At 44.3% G+C, this 17,911-nt stretch overlaps 1 protein-coding gene across 1 annotated transcript; it reads left to right on the top strand.

The window, feature by feature from the left end:
* The first annotated feature begins 4,559 nt into the window (after nt 1–4,559).
* LOC114698355 (cyclin-dependent kinase inhibitor 2A-like) lies at nt 4,560–12,430 on the top strand. The gene is given in 4 exon segments (XM_028876993.2): nt 4,560–4,740; nt 10,327–10,390; nt 10,393–10,632; nt 12,319–12,430. Coding segments are annotated over 4 exon segments (459 nt in total). The 5' UTR covers nt 4,560–4,614; the 3' UTR covers nt 12,348–12,430.
* The last annotated feature ends 5,481 nt before the right edge of the window (nt 12,431–17,911 follow it).

Below are 17,911 nucleotides of genomic sequence, written 5' to 3'. Positions count from 1 at the left end.
CGAACCTCCCATTCCCTTATGTTATCCTATTCCTTGACCTCCATTACCCCTCCCTCCCCCAGTTTGCTCATGTAGATCTCATCTATTTCTCCTTCACTGGGTTATCTATGTGTCCTTCTTAGGGTCCTCCTTGTTATCTAGCTTCTCTGGAGTTGTGGGTTGTTGTATGATTATCCTTTGCTTTACATCTAGTATCCACTTATAAGTGAGTACATACCATGTTTGTCCTTTTGAGTCTGAGTTACCTCACTCAGGATGATATTTTCTAGTTCTGTCCATTTGACTGCAAATTTCATAATATCATTGCTTTATACTGCTGAGTAGTACTCCATTGTGTATATGTGCTACATTTTTTTTTAAATCCATTCTTCAGTTGAGGGACATCTAGGTTGTTTCCAGGTTCTGGCTATTACAAATAATGAAATAATGCTGCTATAAACATAGTTGAGCATGTGTCTTTGTGGTATGATTGAGCATTCCTTGGGTATATGCCCAAGAGTGGTATAGCTGGGTCTTGAGGTAGTTTGATTCCCAATTTTCTAAGAAACCACCATACTGATTTCCAAAGTGACTGTAGAAGTTTGCACTCTCACCAACAGTGGAGGAGTGTTCTCCTTGTTCTCGCATCCTCTCCAACATAAGCTGTCTTCAGTGTTTTTGATCATTGCCATTCTGACAGGTGTAAGATGGTATCTTAGAGTCATTTTGATTTGCATCTCCCTGATGATTAAGGATGCTGAGCAATTCCTTAAATGTCTTTCAGCCATTTGAGATTCTTCTGTTGAGAATTCTCTGTTAAGTTAGAGATGATGTATGTAAAACTGATCAATGTGTGTTATGTAATTAAGATTCAATAAATGATAACCATTGATTTTCTTGGCCACTTTGAGTGGATTTCTTATTGTCTCTATTTCTGTGTCTCTTCTGATTATATATATAATACATATGTATTATATATATTATATATATATTATATATATATATATTATATATATTATTATTATATTATATATTATATATTTTATTTTTTTTTTTTTTTATATTATATTTATTTATATTATTATATTTATATATTATATAATATACTATATGTAACTATATATAATATATGTATTATATATATAGTTATATGTCTGGCTACTTATCTTGTTATCAGATGAGATCATTATTTGTGCATGTAATCAGGTTATACGTGTACAGACATATATATGCATGTACACATACATACAATTGCTTTTTTCATCTTTCTGTTTTCTCTACAATAAGAAGTTTCTCAACAATTAGGATGAATTTACATTAAAATAACTTTTTAAATGTAAAATAACATTTACATCCAACAAACTTTGATCTGGTGGAGGGCTAGACTGTGTTGGTGAGAAAGGATTGGGGAAAGGAGCTTCATCTACACAGCCGCAGAAGAGTCATCATCCATGCTGGTTCCAGGCCTTCTTTACATTCATGGATGCTTTATACCCATATTCCTGCTCACAACCCTTCACCCATTCATTGTTCAGCACGTAAATCTAATAAACTCATTGATTCCCCACAGTGACCTTGGTGGAATCTCATCATGGTTTGTTATTGGACCGTAGGAGGAGAGGGTTGTTTATGTCTCCTCAAGAGGAGAAATTCTAGCCACCTCTCACAACTGCCCCTTCTCTTTCACTGCAGTTTCTCCTCAGTTCAGATGCTTTAGTCTCCTCTGGGTCCATATACCTATTTCACTTGCTTCACTGCGCTTAGCCTTGACCAATCACAGCAAAGCTGGGAAAGTGTGTGATCAACATTCAGTGTCCCAGTACCTTCCATTTGCTCACTCCTGGGTTTCCATCTGACTTTTTTTTTTTTTTTTTTTTTTTTGCAGGTTTTTTTGTAGACTCTTCCTCCAGAAGTTTGTTTCTCTTTTTGTTTTCCCAGCTGCCCAATACATCTCGGTGAAATACCCTGTTTTCCTACATGTCTCCACCTTTACGCATGTTCTCACCTCTGCCCTGAGTATCTTTCTCCTTCTCCCTCTGAATACACAGAAAAGTCCTGGTTTGAACCCACAAGAGTTTATTCCTTTAATCTACGCTCCCTGCTTCTCTACCTTTAGCCAGGACCCTGATTTTTATATTTTAGTCCATCTTGAGTGTTGGCACCAGGTCCAAGCTGAGATGGATAAATAAATTTGTAGTGTGGTAGTTTTGTTTTAAATAAAATAGACTTTGTACCACTGTTATTTATCCATTATTTATAATAACAGGATTAACTTCCAGAGGGGCCATACACAGAGACTCTATCATCTTTGATGACCTCTACTACAAATGCCTGAACTGGTTTGTATTTACCCAAAACTTACTCTTTTTTAAATTTATTTATTTTTGTTTTATGTATATTGATGTTTTGCCTGCATGTATGTCCGTGTGAGGGTGTCAGGTCCCCTGGAACTGGAGTTAGAGACACTTTGTGAGCTGCTTGTGGATGCTAGGAATTGAGCCTGGGTCCTCTGGAAGAGCAGTCAGTGCTCTTAACCACTGAGCCATTTCTCTCCACCCCACCCCCTACCTATTCTTGATATTTTCTTTTTTGTTTTATTTTTGTTATTTAAAACAATTTTTAAATTTAAACAAATTTTGATCACATTCTATCCCTCCCCCAAGTCCTTCCAGATCCTCTTCCCCTCCCACTACCCACCTAACTTCAAGTTCTTTATTAAAAAAAAAAAATACAAGAAAACATAATAAAACACCACTCACAACGAAAAAATGTAACCAAATAAAAGCAAGGCGCGCGCGCGCGCGCACACACACACACACACACACACACACACACACACACACACAAAAGCAAAAACTATGGAGTCTATTATATCTTGGTCAACTACAACTGAACATGAGATCTATACTGGAGTGGTTGATATATCTAGACTGTCATTGCATTATAGGAAACCGATTTTCCTTCTCCCAGAAGGTATAAATGACAGTTCAGTTGTTAACTTTTACATTCATTTTTAAAGTATAATAGAATATAATAAGATAACACAGCTATCACATCGAAGTTAGACAAGATAAACCAACAGAAGGAAAGAGCCCAAGAGAAGGCACAAGAATCAGAAACCCACTCATTCACGCACTCAGGAATCTCATAAAAACACTCAATTGGAAACCGTAGTATAAGCACAGAATACCTGGTGCAAACCTATGCAGGGCTTGAGCATGCTACCTATGTCTCTGTGAGTTCTTTAGAGCTTTGATCATGTTGATTTAGAGGTCACTGTTTTCTTGGTGTCCTCCATCGCCTCTGGCTCTTAGGCTCTATCTGCCTCATCTTCTGCAGGATTCCCTGGGTTCTCAGGGGAAGAATTTGATTGAGACACTTTATTTAGAGCTGAATGTTCCAAGGTCTCTTACTCTGCACAGTGTTTGGCTGTGGGTCTCTGTATCTGTTCCCATCTGCTGCAGGAGGAAGCTTCTCTCATGATGATTGAACACGTTTTTGATATTTTCAAAGTAGCCCTCTAGGCTTCCTCTTTAGTTGCTGTTTAACTTCGTTGTATTAAATGCAGGAGTAAAAGAAACGGCCTTCGTGTTTTCAGTGATGATTGTCTTTTTAAATCCTCCATTTTTATCTAATATTGGTAACTCTGCCCATTCATTAAAATGATTATAGTGTAAAAGTCGTGCAATAGGATTGCAGTAGTTTGAACGTTTATAAGCATATCAACTTATTTAAACTCACAACAGCCCCGTAAAATAGGGTGAGCAAGCGGAGTGTCCTCCTGAGACTTCACTCTCTCACTCTTGTATTTGCTTGCAGAATCCTTCCCCGTCTGTGTTAAATAGAACTCATTAAGAGCTAGCACCCAACACCCTAACATCAGAAATGTTTCTGAAAATCCCTCTCCAGGACTCGGGTTTCACAGGGCGGGTGATCACGACGCGGGTTTCACGAGACGGGACGCGCGGGTCAGAGACCGCGGGCAGGCAGGAGACTCTCCAAAATGAATTGTTTGAGCTAGGGTTGCCGACATTTCAGCGCAGCGAGGACGCAGCTCTTCTGTGAGGTTAAATACCTTAAGTTTCAATTTGGCGGTGAAAAATGCCCGCCTTCATTTTTTTTTTCTTCTTCAAAAACTGGGGTGTTGCACTGGGGAGGAAGGAAACGGGAGAGATTTCGCGCTGCTGGAGAACAACGGACTAGCTCACCAGCTCAGGACACCCACGTGCTCCTCTTTTGCGCGCCCGGAAGGAGCCCAGCGTCAAGGGGTGACTGATCACGATGGGGAGGGGGTCAGCGTGAGCAGCAGGTGGGGATCCTCCGATCCTCTAGCGCTACGGCAGCCCCCAGCTCTCCTCTGGTGTCGGACGTCTCTTAGGCGGGAGTACCGACTACGGTCCCCTCATCCCTCGGTGGGGGGAGGGCAGCAATGGTTTCAGGGGAGTTCTATACGTGCTGTGTTCAGGGCGAATAGCGCCACCTATAGCGGACCGTGGAGCCACGTCAGGCACCAGGCGACGTTCGCCCCCCAACCTTAGAGGAAGGAAGGAGGGCTCGGCTGGTCACGCGAGGGCGGGGCGGGCACTGGATCAGAGAGAGAGAGAGGCGATCGGGAGGGGAGCGATTTGGAGCCGCATGGAGCCCTCTGCAGACAGGCTGGCTAGGGCGGCGGCCCAGGGCCGTGAGCACGAGGTTCGGGCGCTGCTAGAAGCAGGGGCTTCGCCCAACGCCCCGAACTGTTTCGGTCGCACCCCGATTCAGGTAGGCACAGGGTCTCAAAGGCAGTGGGATGGTAGCTTTTGTTCAAGAAGAGCCAATACCGCTGGGGAGTTTCCAGTGTGACCCTGACTGCAATGGCCATTCAGTTACCGTTGGGAGTGCATCCCCTGAAATTTTTGCTGCCCTCCTTCTCTTTAACTTGGTATAGTGCACCATTCTGGCACCAGTTTTCAATTTCTCGTGATTGAGAATTATTGCTTGTTCCCATCTGTTGTCAGTAGATTATTTCTGCTTTTGCTTTTTACCAACTTACTAAACTTCAACCTACAAGGGAATTCTTTGTCACCGCCCTAGTAATATCCAATTTAACCGTTATTTCTAATTCTAACAAAATTCCCATGAAACAAATACGCATTCTAAAAGCCTGTGCATAGCAGGGTAAAGGAAAGTAAGTCCGGTTGTAACAATGCAATATGGGATACATTTTACACAGTTTAAAAGGCATACTGAAAACAAAAAGTGTTGGGGACCTTGAGATCATTTACAAGTCAAGCGTGGAGACATTTTGAGGCTAGACAGGTTGGGTGGTTGTACAAAGTAGGTGTGAGCCTTTAAAAATAATGTGTCTGTGTTTTACAGTTTAACATCTGAAACGCTATCAGTGTCTGGGGAGTTTGCCTTTGGAGTCCTAAAATATGTAAGAGAAGCCCTTATTTATGAATGCAGAAAAGTCAAAAACAAAAACAAAAGTCAGTTCAATAATTTTGACAGCTTTTTAGTAAGGGGGAAAGAGGAAATCGTTTTGGTTCAGAACCTTAACCAAGTTGGTGTTTGAGGCAGAAATGCTTAGCAAAAGAAAAAAAAATCAGCCGGGTGATACATTTAATCCCAGCACTCTGGGGAGGCAGAGGCTGGTGAATCTCTGAGTTTGAGGTCAGCCTCATCTACAGATCGAGTTCCAGGACAGCCAGGACTACACAGAGAAACCCTGTCTCAAAACAGAGAGAGAGAGAGAGAGAGAGAGAGAGAGAGAGAGAGAGAGAGAGAGACAGAGAGACAGAGACAGACAGAGACAGAGACAGAGAGAAATCAAGAACTCAATTCAAGGTGCTTTCTTAAAAAGATTTAGGCACTCTCCAAGTATTCGTTTTATTTTTGCTCTTTTCAGCTTTTCCATACCATAAAAGATGTGAACAATCTTTAAACCTAAATTTATGAGCAATTATGGAGAACTTTAACATACACATAGAGCCCACAGAACTTTTTTCTTTCTTCTTTTTGTAGCTCACTTACAGTTTTCCTGAAAACTAAATTAGTTCCACTTTCTTCAGGGAAAGATTGAGCAATACTAATGCAACTGGTTATGCCGTCTTGATGAGAAAAAAAAAACTGAGTAATTCATGTTTAAAAATCTCACAGAATTCTGGGTTTCTGAGTGGCTATGTCCACTGCCTGCCTTCTCTTCTGCTCCCACCAGCAGCCAGTCTGCCACTGTGGTTGTTCTGAAGTAAGAGATGTCTGAAGTTGCAAACAATCTGTGGCCATCAAAGTCCAGACCCCTACCAAAACACACACACACACACACACACACACACACACACACACCAGTCAATGGTGAATCCAAAAGGATGACCCACTTTCACAAACGGATTAGATCTTCCTGAAGGGAACCAAAAACCCCTGAAGATTTTCCAAGGTGCACTCTTCAGACTTATTCTGGTGGCTAACTTCTTGCATATCCAGTTGGGGGGGGGGTATTTTATTTTTTGTGACGTTACATGCAAGACTGTTGCTAATAGGATTCTCAGGAAGAATCCCGAGGTTAGTAAAACTTGCAACAGAAGAGGAGGATGAGGTGGTGGCTGAAGCAGCTGCTTGGCTTGTCGAGGAGGCAACACAGGTGGGTAAACAGAAGCAGGAGTAAGAAGAGAAGGGGCAGAGAAGGGACCTGTGCCTGCCTTTGCAGCACTAGGAGCAGACTTGGGGCGGAGGCTGGTTGCCAGTGCTCGGTTCATGATTGTTATTAGACACATGGTAGGCAAACACAACAGCGCATCCCTTATATTAGCATAACATTGTCCTTAACTTCCTGTAGTCGGAGTGCAGATTCCAAACCTATGGCCAAGTTTATTCTAGTGTGAGCAAGTTTCTTTGTTCTTTACCCTAGATTAAGTTGAACTGCGGGTTCTCTGTATAAAGTGGTGTTTGGGGGCTTCCCCGTTTTCTCTAAAGGAATTCCTGCCTAGTTTATTTTCCAGTTAACTTTACAGAGCTTTAAATTCTTTTATTGCTCTGATTTATGTATGTAGTTGAGAGAAGGGGGTGTGTGTGGAGGACAAAGGACAACTTGTGGGAAGTGGTTCTCTTTTTCCACCATATGAGTCTGGAAAATGGAAGGTCAGGCTTGACAGCAAAGGATTTTACCTGTTGCGCCATCTTCTTACTCTAAAGAGCTTTTAAAATGTACCATTATAAGCAAAACAGCATGGGGAAAGTCTTATGTGATAGTTAATACGATATGACTTTTATTCTTGCATTGAAATTGCAAACAGGTGACTTGAAGTTAACATTCCTATTGGGATTGTTAGCATGACTTCCAGCCTCAAGCCAAGCTTTAGCAGCAGAACTACTACTGCTTAGCTTATATCTAGCTGGGCTCTTCATTAATCTATTGTGTATAGGTGTTTTGCCTGAATCTATATCTGCACCACATATATGCTTGGTGTGCACAAAACCTTGAGTTGAGTTCAGTGTATCCTCTATGGGAATGGCTTAATTTATTTATTACTGTTATTGGTTTTTTGAGACAGGGTTCTCTATGTAGCCTTGACTGCCCTGGAACTTGCTCTGTGGACCAACTTGACCTTGAACTCACAGAGATCTACCTGCCTCTGCCTCCTGAGTGCTGGGATAAAAGGTGTTCGCCACTTGGTCTAGGAATGGTTTTATTTCCAAGACAGATTAGGAATCAAGAACAGGCCTGTCCCAGAGAAGAAGTGGATGAGATCTACATGAGCAGACTGGGAGGGGAGGGCGAGGAGTGGGGGATGAGAACATAGGGAAATGGGAGGGTCGAGCTGGAACAGGGACAGAGTGGGAGGGCAGGGAGGGAGATATCATGATATCTGAGGACATCATGGGAATAGGAAGAGGCAGGGTGCCTGAGAGGCTCCCAGGAATCCACAAGAATGACCCCACCTTGGAGTGCTGGCAGCGGTCTAGAGGGTGCCTGGACTGGTCTACTCTGGTGACCAGTCTAGTGAATACCCTAACCATTATCACAGAGCCTTTGTCCAGTGACTGATGGAGGCAGATGCAGAGATCCACAGTCAGGCACCAGGCTGAGCTCCGGGAATCTAACTGATGAGAGAGAGGAGGGATTCTGCAGGCGGGGCATGTCGAGATCATGATGGGAGGGCGTGCAGAGATGACTGGCCACACAAGTGGAAGCCCATGAACTGTAGACTGGAGGCTGTGGAGGCCCCATGGGACTGGACTAGGCCCTCTGGATATGGAAGATAGTTGTTTGGCTTGAACTGTTTGGGGGGCACCCAGGCAGGGGGGATCAGGATCTGTCCCTGGTGCATGGGCACGCTTTTGGGAGCCCAGTGTCTGTGGTGTGATGTCTTGTGCAGCCTTGGTGCAATGGGGAGGGGCTTGGACCTTCCTAGGCTCAGTGTGCTGGGCTCTGCTGACTCCCCATGGGAGACCTTGATTTGGGAGATGTGGGGATGTGGGGTGGCTTGGGAGGGAGGGTTGGAGAGTGGGAGGAGGGAGGAGGATCTGTGAGTGGTATGTAGAGTGAGTAGAAATTTTCTTAATAAAGAAAAAAAAAAAAAAGAGAGAGAAAGAGCAGGCCTGTAATCATAGTTTTTTTGGGAAGGGGATTGTGCCAGGAGGATTGACAGTCCAAAGCTAGCCTTTCAAATTTTAAACTTGAGAAGTGTCTTGTTTTATTACTATTCTAACAATTTTTTTCTTTTATTGAAAAATATATTTTTTCTCACATACCATATTCTAATTACAGTTTCCCTCCCAGTTCTTTCCCACATTCTCACCTTTAGTTTGTAAAAAAAAAAAAAAAAAAAAAAGACAGCTCAGAGTCTAGCTTCCAACTTGGTATGTATGTGTAGGTAAAGTTGTAATCCCCTTCCTCTACCCACTGGTTGCTGAGAATACAGATATGCAGGGTTTATGCAGGGTTGGAGTTTGAACCCAGAGTTTCCTGAACATGTAAGCTCTTATAGTTGCTTTTATGGCCAACATGACAAACTAGAGTAATTTGGAAAGAGGGTATCTTTTTTTTTTTTTTTTTTTTTTTTTTTTTTTTTTTTTTTGGTTTTTCGAGAGGAAAGAGGGTATCTTAATTAAGAAAATTCTTCCATCAGATTGGCCTATAGGCAAGTCTTTGGGGGCATTTCCTTGATTTCTGATGTGAGAGGATCCAGCCCATTGTGGGCAGTGCCACCCTTGGGCAGGTCTGCGTTGCATAAAAAAGGAAGCTGAGCAAGCCAGTGAGAGCATTCCTCTATCTCTGGGCTTCAGTTTCTCCCTGCAGGTTCCTGTGCAGGTTCCTGGCTTGGCTTCCCTCAATGATGAACTGTGATACCTTTTCTTCCCCCAAATACTCTGGGTCAAGGTCTTCCTCACAGTAATAGAAAGCAAACTAAAACACTAGGCAAGCATTCCCCCCAATTAGCACACATTTAATGACTGAAACAAACACAAAATTATCATTATGTAATTATGGGAGCTGGAAGTCTAACGTGAGTCCATGGGGCTTCATTCCTTTAGAAGGCTATAAACCAGAATCTGTTTCCTTTTTCCCAGTTTCGGTCGCTGTCAGCCCAGGGCTCCTGCATCTTTTCTCTGACCTCTGCGTCCCTGCTTACATCTTCTCTTTGGCAGGATATTTGTGATAACAATTAGTCTACTCTGGTAGTCCATGATAATGTATCTCAAGATCCTTAATATAGTTAATACAAACTCTCTTCTCTCTAAAATATATTCGAAGTTTACGTGATTAATTACTTAAGATCGGGAGGGAACATTAATATTTTAGGGACACGTTAGACTTTCTCATTTTAGACTTCAAGGAATCTAAGTATAACATTCTAGGAAGACAACATTTCCTGAGAATTGTGGTTGTCTTCTTTTTTTAAAAGATTTATGTATTTATTTTATGTATATGAGTGCTCTATTGACTTTATACCACAAGGAGGCATCAGATCCCACTATAGATGGTTGTGAGCCACCATGTGGTTGTGGGAATTGAACTCAGGACCTCTGGAAGAGCAGCCAGTGCTCTCAACCGCCCTGTTTGTCTCTTTTGCCAACCACTTTAGTAATCACACAATCGTAGATGTCTCCAATGAGGCAAGTGCAGTGTCTTCGCCCCTGGTGACGTTCTACAGGAGTTTGAGCACCATGAAAGCGTAGGAAATCTGTGTAATGGAAGAGACAGGACGGGAGCAGCGAGCTGGTACTGGAAGCCCTTGAAGGGTAGAACCTGGTGACTGGGGGTTGTCTGCACAGGGAAGTCAGTGATGAGGCTTTGTAAATAGAGATTCTTTCTTGGGCCCTGACCGCACTCTGGCCTTGACCCCTCTACTCTTCTGACTTTTTCAGGTGATGATGATGGGCAACGCCCAAGTAGCCAACCTGCTGCTGCTCTACGGTGCGGAACCAACCGCGAGGACCCAGCCACCCTGTCCAGACCGGTGCACGATGCAGCGCGGGAGGGCTTCTTGGACACTCTGGTGGTACTGCACCAGGCGGGCGCGCGGCTGGATGTGCGTGATGCCTGGGGTCGCCTGCCTGTGGACTTGGCCCGCGAGCGGGGCCACCGCGATGTCGTGCGGTATCTGCGTGCGGCTGGGAGCGCTCCCCAAGGCAGCGGGCCCGCAGGCGAAGCTTCGGCTCAAGCACCTCCAGGTGAGTACCGCTTGAAATCTGAGCGCTTCTGAAACTCATTTACAGGTGGAAAAGTTGAGCATGGTCTCCTGGCTGCCTTCACACAGCCAAGTTGTGGGACAACCTAAGAAGATGTGTAACTCAAATGATCCTGAGAGCATGGACGCTGCCCTATAAATTCCAGCTTTACCCACCCACTTACCCCCAGTTAAGGCCTAGGCTGGGAGGGCCAGAGGTCTAGGGTTCAGTTCGCACTGTGGAGCAGCAGCAGGGACTCGCTGCCACTTACGGAGCCTCGGTTTTGTAGCTTCGCCTGGCAGACTGATTTCAGTTTCCAAACCTCTAGACCCTGTCCTTCAGCTCTGTGTTGACAAAAGCAACTTTATCAACCTTGGCCCTCGGCCCTTCTCAGTGGAAAATTTTCTACCCCGCCCCCCTGGGGGGAGTTTTGAGGGTTTCTGAGATGGAGATGTTGCAGTCCCCTCTTCTAAGGAAAAGAGACTTCTTTCTTTCCCGTCTTTTCAAGCTTTCCATTTCATGGCTGGAGGTTCAGCTGTTAAGAGTACACTGCTCTTCCTGAGGCAGAATTCGATACCCAGCACCCACTTCAGGCGGTTTACAGCAGCCTGGAATTGCAGCTCCAGAGGACTCGATTCCTCCGGCCGCCGCGAGCACCGGGCGCGCGTGCGCACGCACACATAATTAAAATTTAAGCTTTCCACTTTTTGGAGACAAGGCTAAATCACAACTGAGTATAAGCTTCCTTTGCCTTTCAAAGCCTTCAGCCACCACGAAGCCTTTCTTTTCTTGGATCCCATCCCTCTCTCCCCCACACATGAAGTTTAAAGTCTTTTATTTGCTGAAGAGAAAATATTTGTAATTTAAATGAGATAAAGCAATACAGGAAAATGACTCAAATGTTTAGTGCAAAACATGACTGAGAAGATGCTCGCATGGCCCTCTGGACGTGGGAGTGTTGCCTGCGGGTTACAGAACACCAGCTGCCAGCAAGAAGAGGGAGGCCCCGGGTGGGTCCGATCCCTCCGAGCGCAGAGGTCTTCCCGAGAGCGTGTGGGAGGAAACCTGTTTTCAGTGGGTAGGTTTGCAAAGGAGGAGTGTGGTCAGGACAAAGAAGTGGTTAGAGAAGCTGCTGCGAGAACCGGAGTGAGGAGAGCAGGTGCCGAGGCTGCAGCGGAAACCGTCGCAGCGAGGAGGGGAACTAGCGAGCGAAGGCGGGTCCGCTAGGAACCGGGAAGACCTTAGAAGAAGGAGCGTCCATTTTGTTCGACCAGTGACCAAATGCCATTAATAGGTTGGAGGGTGGGCGGGGAAGACCAGATGGAAACGGACACTGCGAGGGTCCTCTGCTCCGGGGAGATCGAAGGCACCTTGCGGGGAGGCCGGGAGGCGGCTCTTCACGGCTGCCCCAGGCCGGGCGGGATTCGCCGCCCGCTGTCCCACAGTCCTGGTTTTCTCCGGCAGCAGAAGGGACAGCCAGGCCCAGGGCGGATCACGCTGCGGACACGGCTTAGAGCCGAAGGGAAAACCCGGGACTGGCCGGCGTCTGGGACTGGCGGGAGCCACCGGGAGAGCTTGGCCGTGATGGTGGTGGTGGTGGTGGTGGTGGAGCCGGGCGCCGCAGAGGCCGGGCGGGACTGGCGCCTCCGGCTGCTTTTCTAAGGCGGGTTTTCTCTCTTTTCTCCGCAGACGCTCCGGATTTCGCGGACCACCCCTAGAGCAGGGCTACATCCCTCACCTGCCCGCCTGGTTCGCTTTCTTGGACCCACATCTGGAAAAAGAACAGCGCTTGGCTGGTCCCGATTCGCGTCTGTGGTTCTAGCATGTGGGAGGCTGAGGCGCGCAGTTAGAGGCCACCCTGCTTTACAATGAAATAAAAGGAAATAATGCTTTTTAAAATGTCAACTGTTTGTTTTTTTTTTTTTTAACATAGATTTGCCTTCCCCGGCCCCCAAATCCCGTTTCAGCTTTCATTTCTATATTATTTTACAAAAAGTGTTTTGAAATAAACTCCCTTTCTTGTGAGCAGTGCTGTGGTGCTCCACCCCACCCTCCACCCGGTACTGTTGACGTAGCAACAGCCATTTAGCGGAAATAAGAGAGTTCAAAAGGGTCATTGACTCTTCTAAAATTTCCAACAAATTTGTAGATTTTAACTTTAAAAAAATAGTTTTTATCCGCTCATTCTGTCAACATTTATTATTCGGACACTGTGCCAGAGACTAACCAATCCTCACACAAAATCAGGAGAATAGAAATTTTATTCTCAATTTCAGTGAGTCACAAACAACATCATTTCTGATACTTTTGTTTCGTATGCCTCCTACCACGGACACACACGTCCGGATCTCAGAAAGAAGATTCATCAAACAAAAGCCAGGTCTTCAGATGAGCTGTGCTTTAAGATGGTGGACGGGAATTCCAGGGAGTCTGGGTTTTCATAGTTGGTCTTTGGTCATTACCTGACCACAGTTATCAAAGTAGTTCGAGGTGCTTTGCTTAAGTAACAAAGCAGACCCCGCATCTCACGCCTCCTTTGCCGGCTGGCCGCGGAGGACTACGGGAACCCTAGCTGAGCCGGGTTCCCAGACAGTGTCCTGTAGTGGGATTCCCAGCTACTACTCCACACCCCAGAATGCAATGCATCTCCAGAGCAGAAATACTGCTGTTCTGCTACCCACGCTCACCAGATCATGGCTGCTACACTTTTATTAAAAATTTTATCTACATCACGTAAGCCAGGGTGTCACACACCTATACTCAGTCCACTTGAATCCCGAGGCAGGAGAAGTGTGAGTTACAAGTCAACCTGGGCTACACAAAGAAACTCCAAGATCTCATGGGGACGGGGGGGGGGGGGGGGGGAAGATCACAAATGACACTTGTACAAAGGACGACCGCATCTAGTCCCAGCACATTGCTATGATCACTTGATGATCCCCTTCCCCAACTGTAGGGTGCTCCCTCCCCGCTTCTGCCTCGGAGGTGGAGGTTCGCAGTCTTTTCCTTGCCAGCAACCTCCCATAAGGTCTTAGCAGCTCCTCCTCCTGGACTAGGAGCTCCGAGCACAGCCGCCTACTGAGCCGGCAGTGGAAATCTGCTTTGAGCTTCCCGCCTGAGAGCTCAACACACATACCCCTGAGCAGCTGCGGGGCAAGCCGGGGAAAGGCTAGAGTTAACCAGACGGCTGGAGGGGGGCGGGGGGGGGGGGAAGCAGGCAGACAGCGAAACTTCAGAACCATTAGGACTCAGAAGGGTCTGAGCCTTGGGTAAAGCCACTCCAGAAAGCAGAATTCTGGAGGTTTTTGGCGGCCCAGGAGGGGTAGCCTCCATGGAGCCACGCTCCATGCATTTGCTAGTCGACGCCCACCGCTTCGCTCCCTTCCAGATCAGGCAAAACCATTGGAGCAGCCAAGTTCAAGGACAAGACAAATAAGCACGTTTTTAAGTGAATGGGTTATTATTTCCCCGTCGGAACTTTTCTCTGAGTGATTTGTCTTGCAGTACTTTAGTAGATTTCTGAATCTTGTACCTCAGATAGCAAACAGTTACTGCTTCTGTTGTTTTCTAAAAGCAAAACCCCTGCTGTTCAAAAACTTTTCATCGTTCTGTTTCAGCTTCTGCCTCTTTCCCCCGTCAGGGAATCCTTCTCCCACACCCCAGTAAGTCAGAACTCCAGGATTTTGTTCAATGCCTGAGGAGAACAAGTTAGTATGCCCATGCTATACAGAAGAATCAAGAGAGAAATACTTATTCTTTATTGAACTTGCAGGGAGGGTGCTGTCCGCTCTGTCCTCTACTGTAGATTGGAGCACTGCTACCCCACTGTTTATTATTTCTCCCTCACTGTAAGGGAGTTTATAAAATTATTTTTGTTGTTAATAACTGAGATGAGAAAATGCCTTGCACATAGCTACTTATGAAGTACTTTATAAGGTTCTTCTGTCTATAATCTTGTAAGTCATCAAGACATACATACCTGTAATATCTGCCCACTAACCCAGGATTCAATATTAACTGCAAGTCTCTTCTTTTTGGACTCTACTAGATGAGTATTTCTGGTCAGGGGCTATGAGCACTTGGATACAGTGGTAAGCAAGAAAAAAACTGTGGTCCTTCAGAAGTATTACACAGATTATGCACAAATGTATTTGCAATCAAACAATGCAGAATAGAATTATTTTTCTTCATTGCTATTCCCCAGAGACATTGTTAAAATGAATGAATTCATTTTATTTCCTTTGAAATAACATTACATAGTATGTACTCTTTGGTAACTGTCTGTCTTAGGGTTATCATTGCTTTGATGAAACACCACGACCAAAAGCAAGTTGGGGAGGAAAGGGTTTATTTGGTTTACACATCTACATTGCAGTCCATCATTGAAGGAAGTCAAGACAGGAACTCAAAACAGGGCAGGAACCTGGAGGCAGGAGTTGATGCAGAGTCCATGGAGAGGTGCTGCTTACTGGCTTGCTCTCTATGGCTTGTTCAGCCTGCTTTGTTATAGAACGCAGGACCACCAGCCCAGGGGTGTCACTACCCACAATGGGATGAGCAGGCTTGCCTGCAGCCCAACCTTACGGAGGCATTTTCTCAGTTGAGGTTCCCTCCTCTCTGATGACTATAAGTTGTGTCAACTTGACATAAAACTAGCCAGCACACTGGCTAAAACACCCAATATGTCTTGGAGACTTTTTTCCAAGTCAGAAAAATTCTTCATTTTTAAACTTCACCAGGAAAGTTGTTGTCATCATCCCTCTGTTGTGTATTCGTCTGTTTTCCTCTTATAAATACTGCACCCCAATTGAAAGGACATTTCGAATCGTATTTGGAGCTTATAATCTAGGATAACATCCTTATCTCAAGATCCATGGCTTAATTACATCCTTGGAAACCTCTTTTTCCATGAAGTCACTGGTTCTAGGGATTTAGATCCAGATACCTTTGAAGTCTACAATATTAGAAGATTATCCCAGTTGTCCAGGTGGGCACAGTGCCATCACAGTAATCCTTAGAAGCTGGAGAGGAAGACAATCAGAGACAATAATATGAGACAGACTCAGCCCAACAGAGCTAGATTTAAAATATAGGAAGGGGGGGTGTAAGCTGAAGAACTCAATGTAGCTTCTAAAACATGGAAAATAACTATCCCCAGGACCTCCAGAAAGAATGAGTGCTGTCTCTACACTGATTTGCAGCCCAGTAAGATCTGTTTTGCACTTGTGAACTCCAGAACTATAAGACAATACATCTTCTTTGTCTTAAGTGTTTATGGATTTTAGAATATTCATTGTAGTTGCAGCAGAAAACTAACACAGAAGGGAAGAAGGGTTCTGTGTTGGTCATTATCTAAGAGTGATCTCCAGTAACTTCCTCTCATGTCACCTCCTATTTGAATGTATGAGAACATCATCTATCATTGGCAATTGCCAAGCTAGTCACTACCTCACATGCATTAGAATAGTCAAAATCTAAAACGCCAACAAACACAACATCTGATGAGGTGGTGAGCAGTATTCACCACTGATGGGAAATGCAGAACCCATAGTAGTTTGGAAGGCAGCTTGAGAGTCTAGCAATTACACATCTCTGGAAATAATTGCCAAATATTAACAGCAACCAAGATGTCCTTGGTTAACAGACAAACTGATGCATTCATTCACTGGAATACAATTTAGCAGTACAAAAAAAAAAAAAAAAAAAAAAAAAAAAACCTGAGCTGCTAACCCACAAAAAGATATGGAAGAGTCTTCAGTGGATTATGCTAAATGAAAGATGCCACTCTCATTTCTGGCAAAGGCTGCCAAAAGAAAGAATTGCTGGTGTTGAAATTTTGGACTCCAGTACATCAAAAAAGGCAGCCTTGAGAGCCACACTGGGTGATTGCCACAAGTGAGTAAACAATACTTGTTTTGTTTGTTTTAGGGTTTGTTGTTTCATTGAGCCAGGGATTCCTTATATAGCCAAGGTTGACTTTGAACTCACAATCCCTCCTTAACCTTTCATACTCTAGGACTTCAGTTCTGAGCTAGCTTGCCCAGCTAGAAATACCAGATTTGGGAAGAGCAGCATTTATGACTAATGGTTCACATGTAAAACACCATGTGGCACTGAGAAAGGGAGTCAAAGAAAATGTCTGCTTTGACATGGCAGAACAAAAAGACATATAGGCATGTATGTACAGGAAGTAGCTCTCTTGACGGAGGATCACCAAGTGGTATGAATGTTACTGGCTTCTTTCTGCTTTTCTGATCTCTCAGCATTTTACCCCAATATCTGACTCCAGGTTTTTGTTAATAAGATCTTTTAAGATTCCTGTTAAATTTGGCACCCAACATTTGTGGCAAGAATTCACTAAAAAAGCCTATTGTGGCCTTATAGGCCCCTGGCTCAGGCCAGAGCTGCAAGGCTCAGGCCCATACTATCCCACATGGGCCAGAGTTTCTTTGGTTTTTTTCTCTACTGGTGGGTGGTGGGCTCTCTTTAGATTCCCATCTCAAACTGCTACCACACTATGTAGATGCTTTGAAATTCCCTTGGACATCTACTGTTCTACGAAGTTCACAGATTTGGTGAGTCAATTAAGATATCTTTAAAGGGAGGAGTTAGTTAACAGAGAATTTTTTTCTCTCATTAAAAAATGGAAAACATCGTTACAGTGGAAGTAATTTGGTCTCTGTTTGATAACACACTAGGCAGTCTGAAAATGGAACAATTAAATGCGAGGATGATTAACGTTGATGGGATGGACATAACATCAATTATGAATATTATTTGTTTGATCATTTTTATTTTAGCATTAAAAAGGTTGGCCAATTTGAATGCCAAGATAAAAGCTTTAGAAAAACCTGTTAAAACAAATTATAGAGAAATTCAGACCTAGACAGAAGAATGTAAAGGTGAATCTATCTCAGCATTGAATTATATGGTTACAGAAAACAGCCTAAGGTTACCAGACAGCAAACATTAATCTACCTGGTAACCTTACAGGAACTGCCCAAAGCTCAAGGGTGTGTACAAGTTTACTGGAGTCCAGTGGAAATGTTAGATCTGAGAAGATTTAAAGAAGCTGTAGTATCATATGGTATGCATTCTCTATTTGTAAATCAGATGTTAAACTCATAGTCAACTTGTAATAGAATTATCCCTCAGGACTCAAAAGAATTGGTTACAGCTTCCCTAGAGACCAGTCCACAGTTACAGTGGAGAACCTAGTAGAAGGAGGGGGCTAAAACTGTAGAACAATGATGTAGGACTAGAGGTGTGGAAATTTCCCAAG

Source organism: Peromyscus leucopus, chromosome 2, assembly GCF_004664715.2.
Source record: "Peromyscus leucopus breed LL Stock chromosome 2, UCI_PerLeu_2.1, whole genome shotgun sequence".
Taxonomy (NCBI): Eukaryota; Metazoa; Chordata; class Mammalia; order Rodentia; family Cricetidae; genus Peromyscus; species Peromyscus leucopus.
This window is presented reverse-complemented; position numbering and strand designations above follow the sequence as displayed.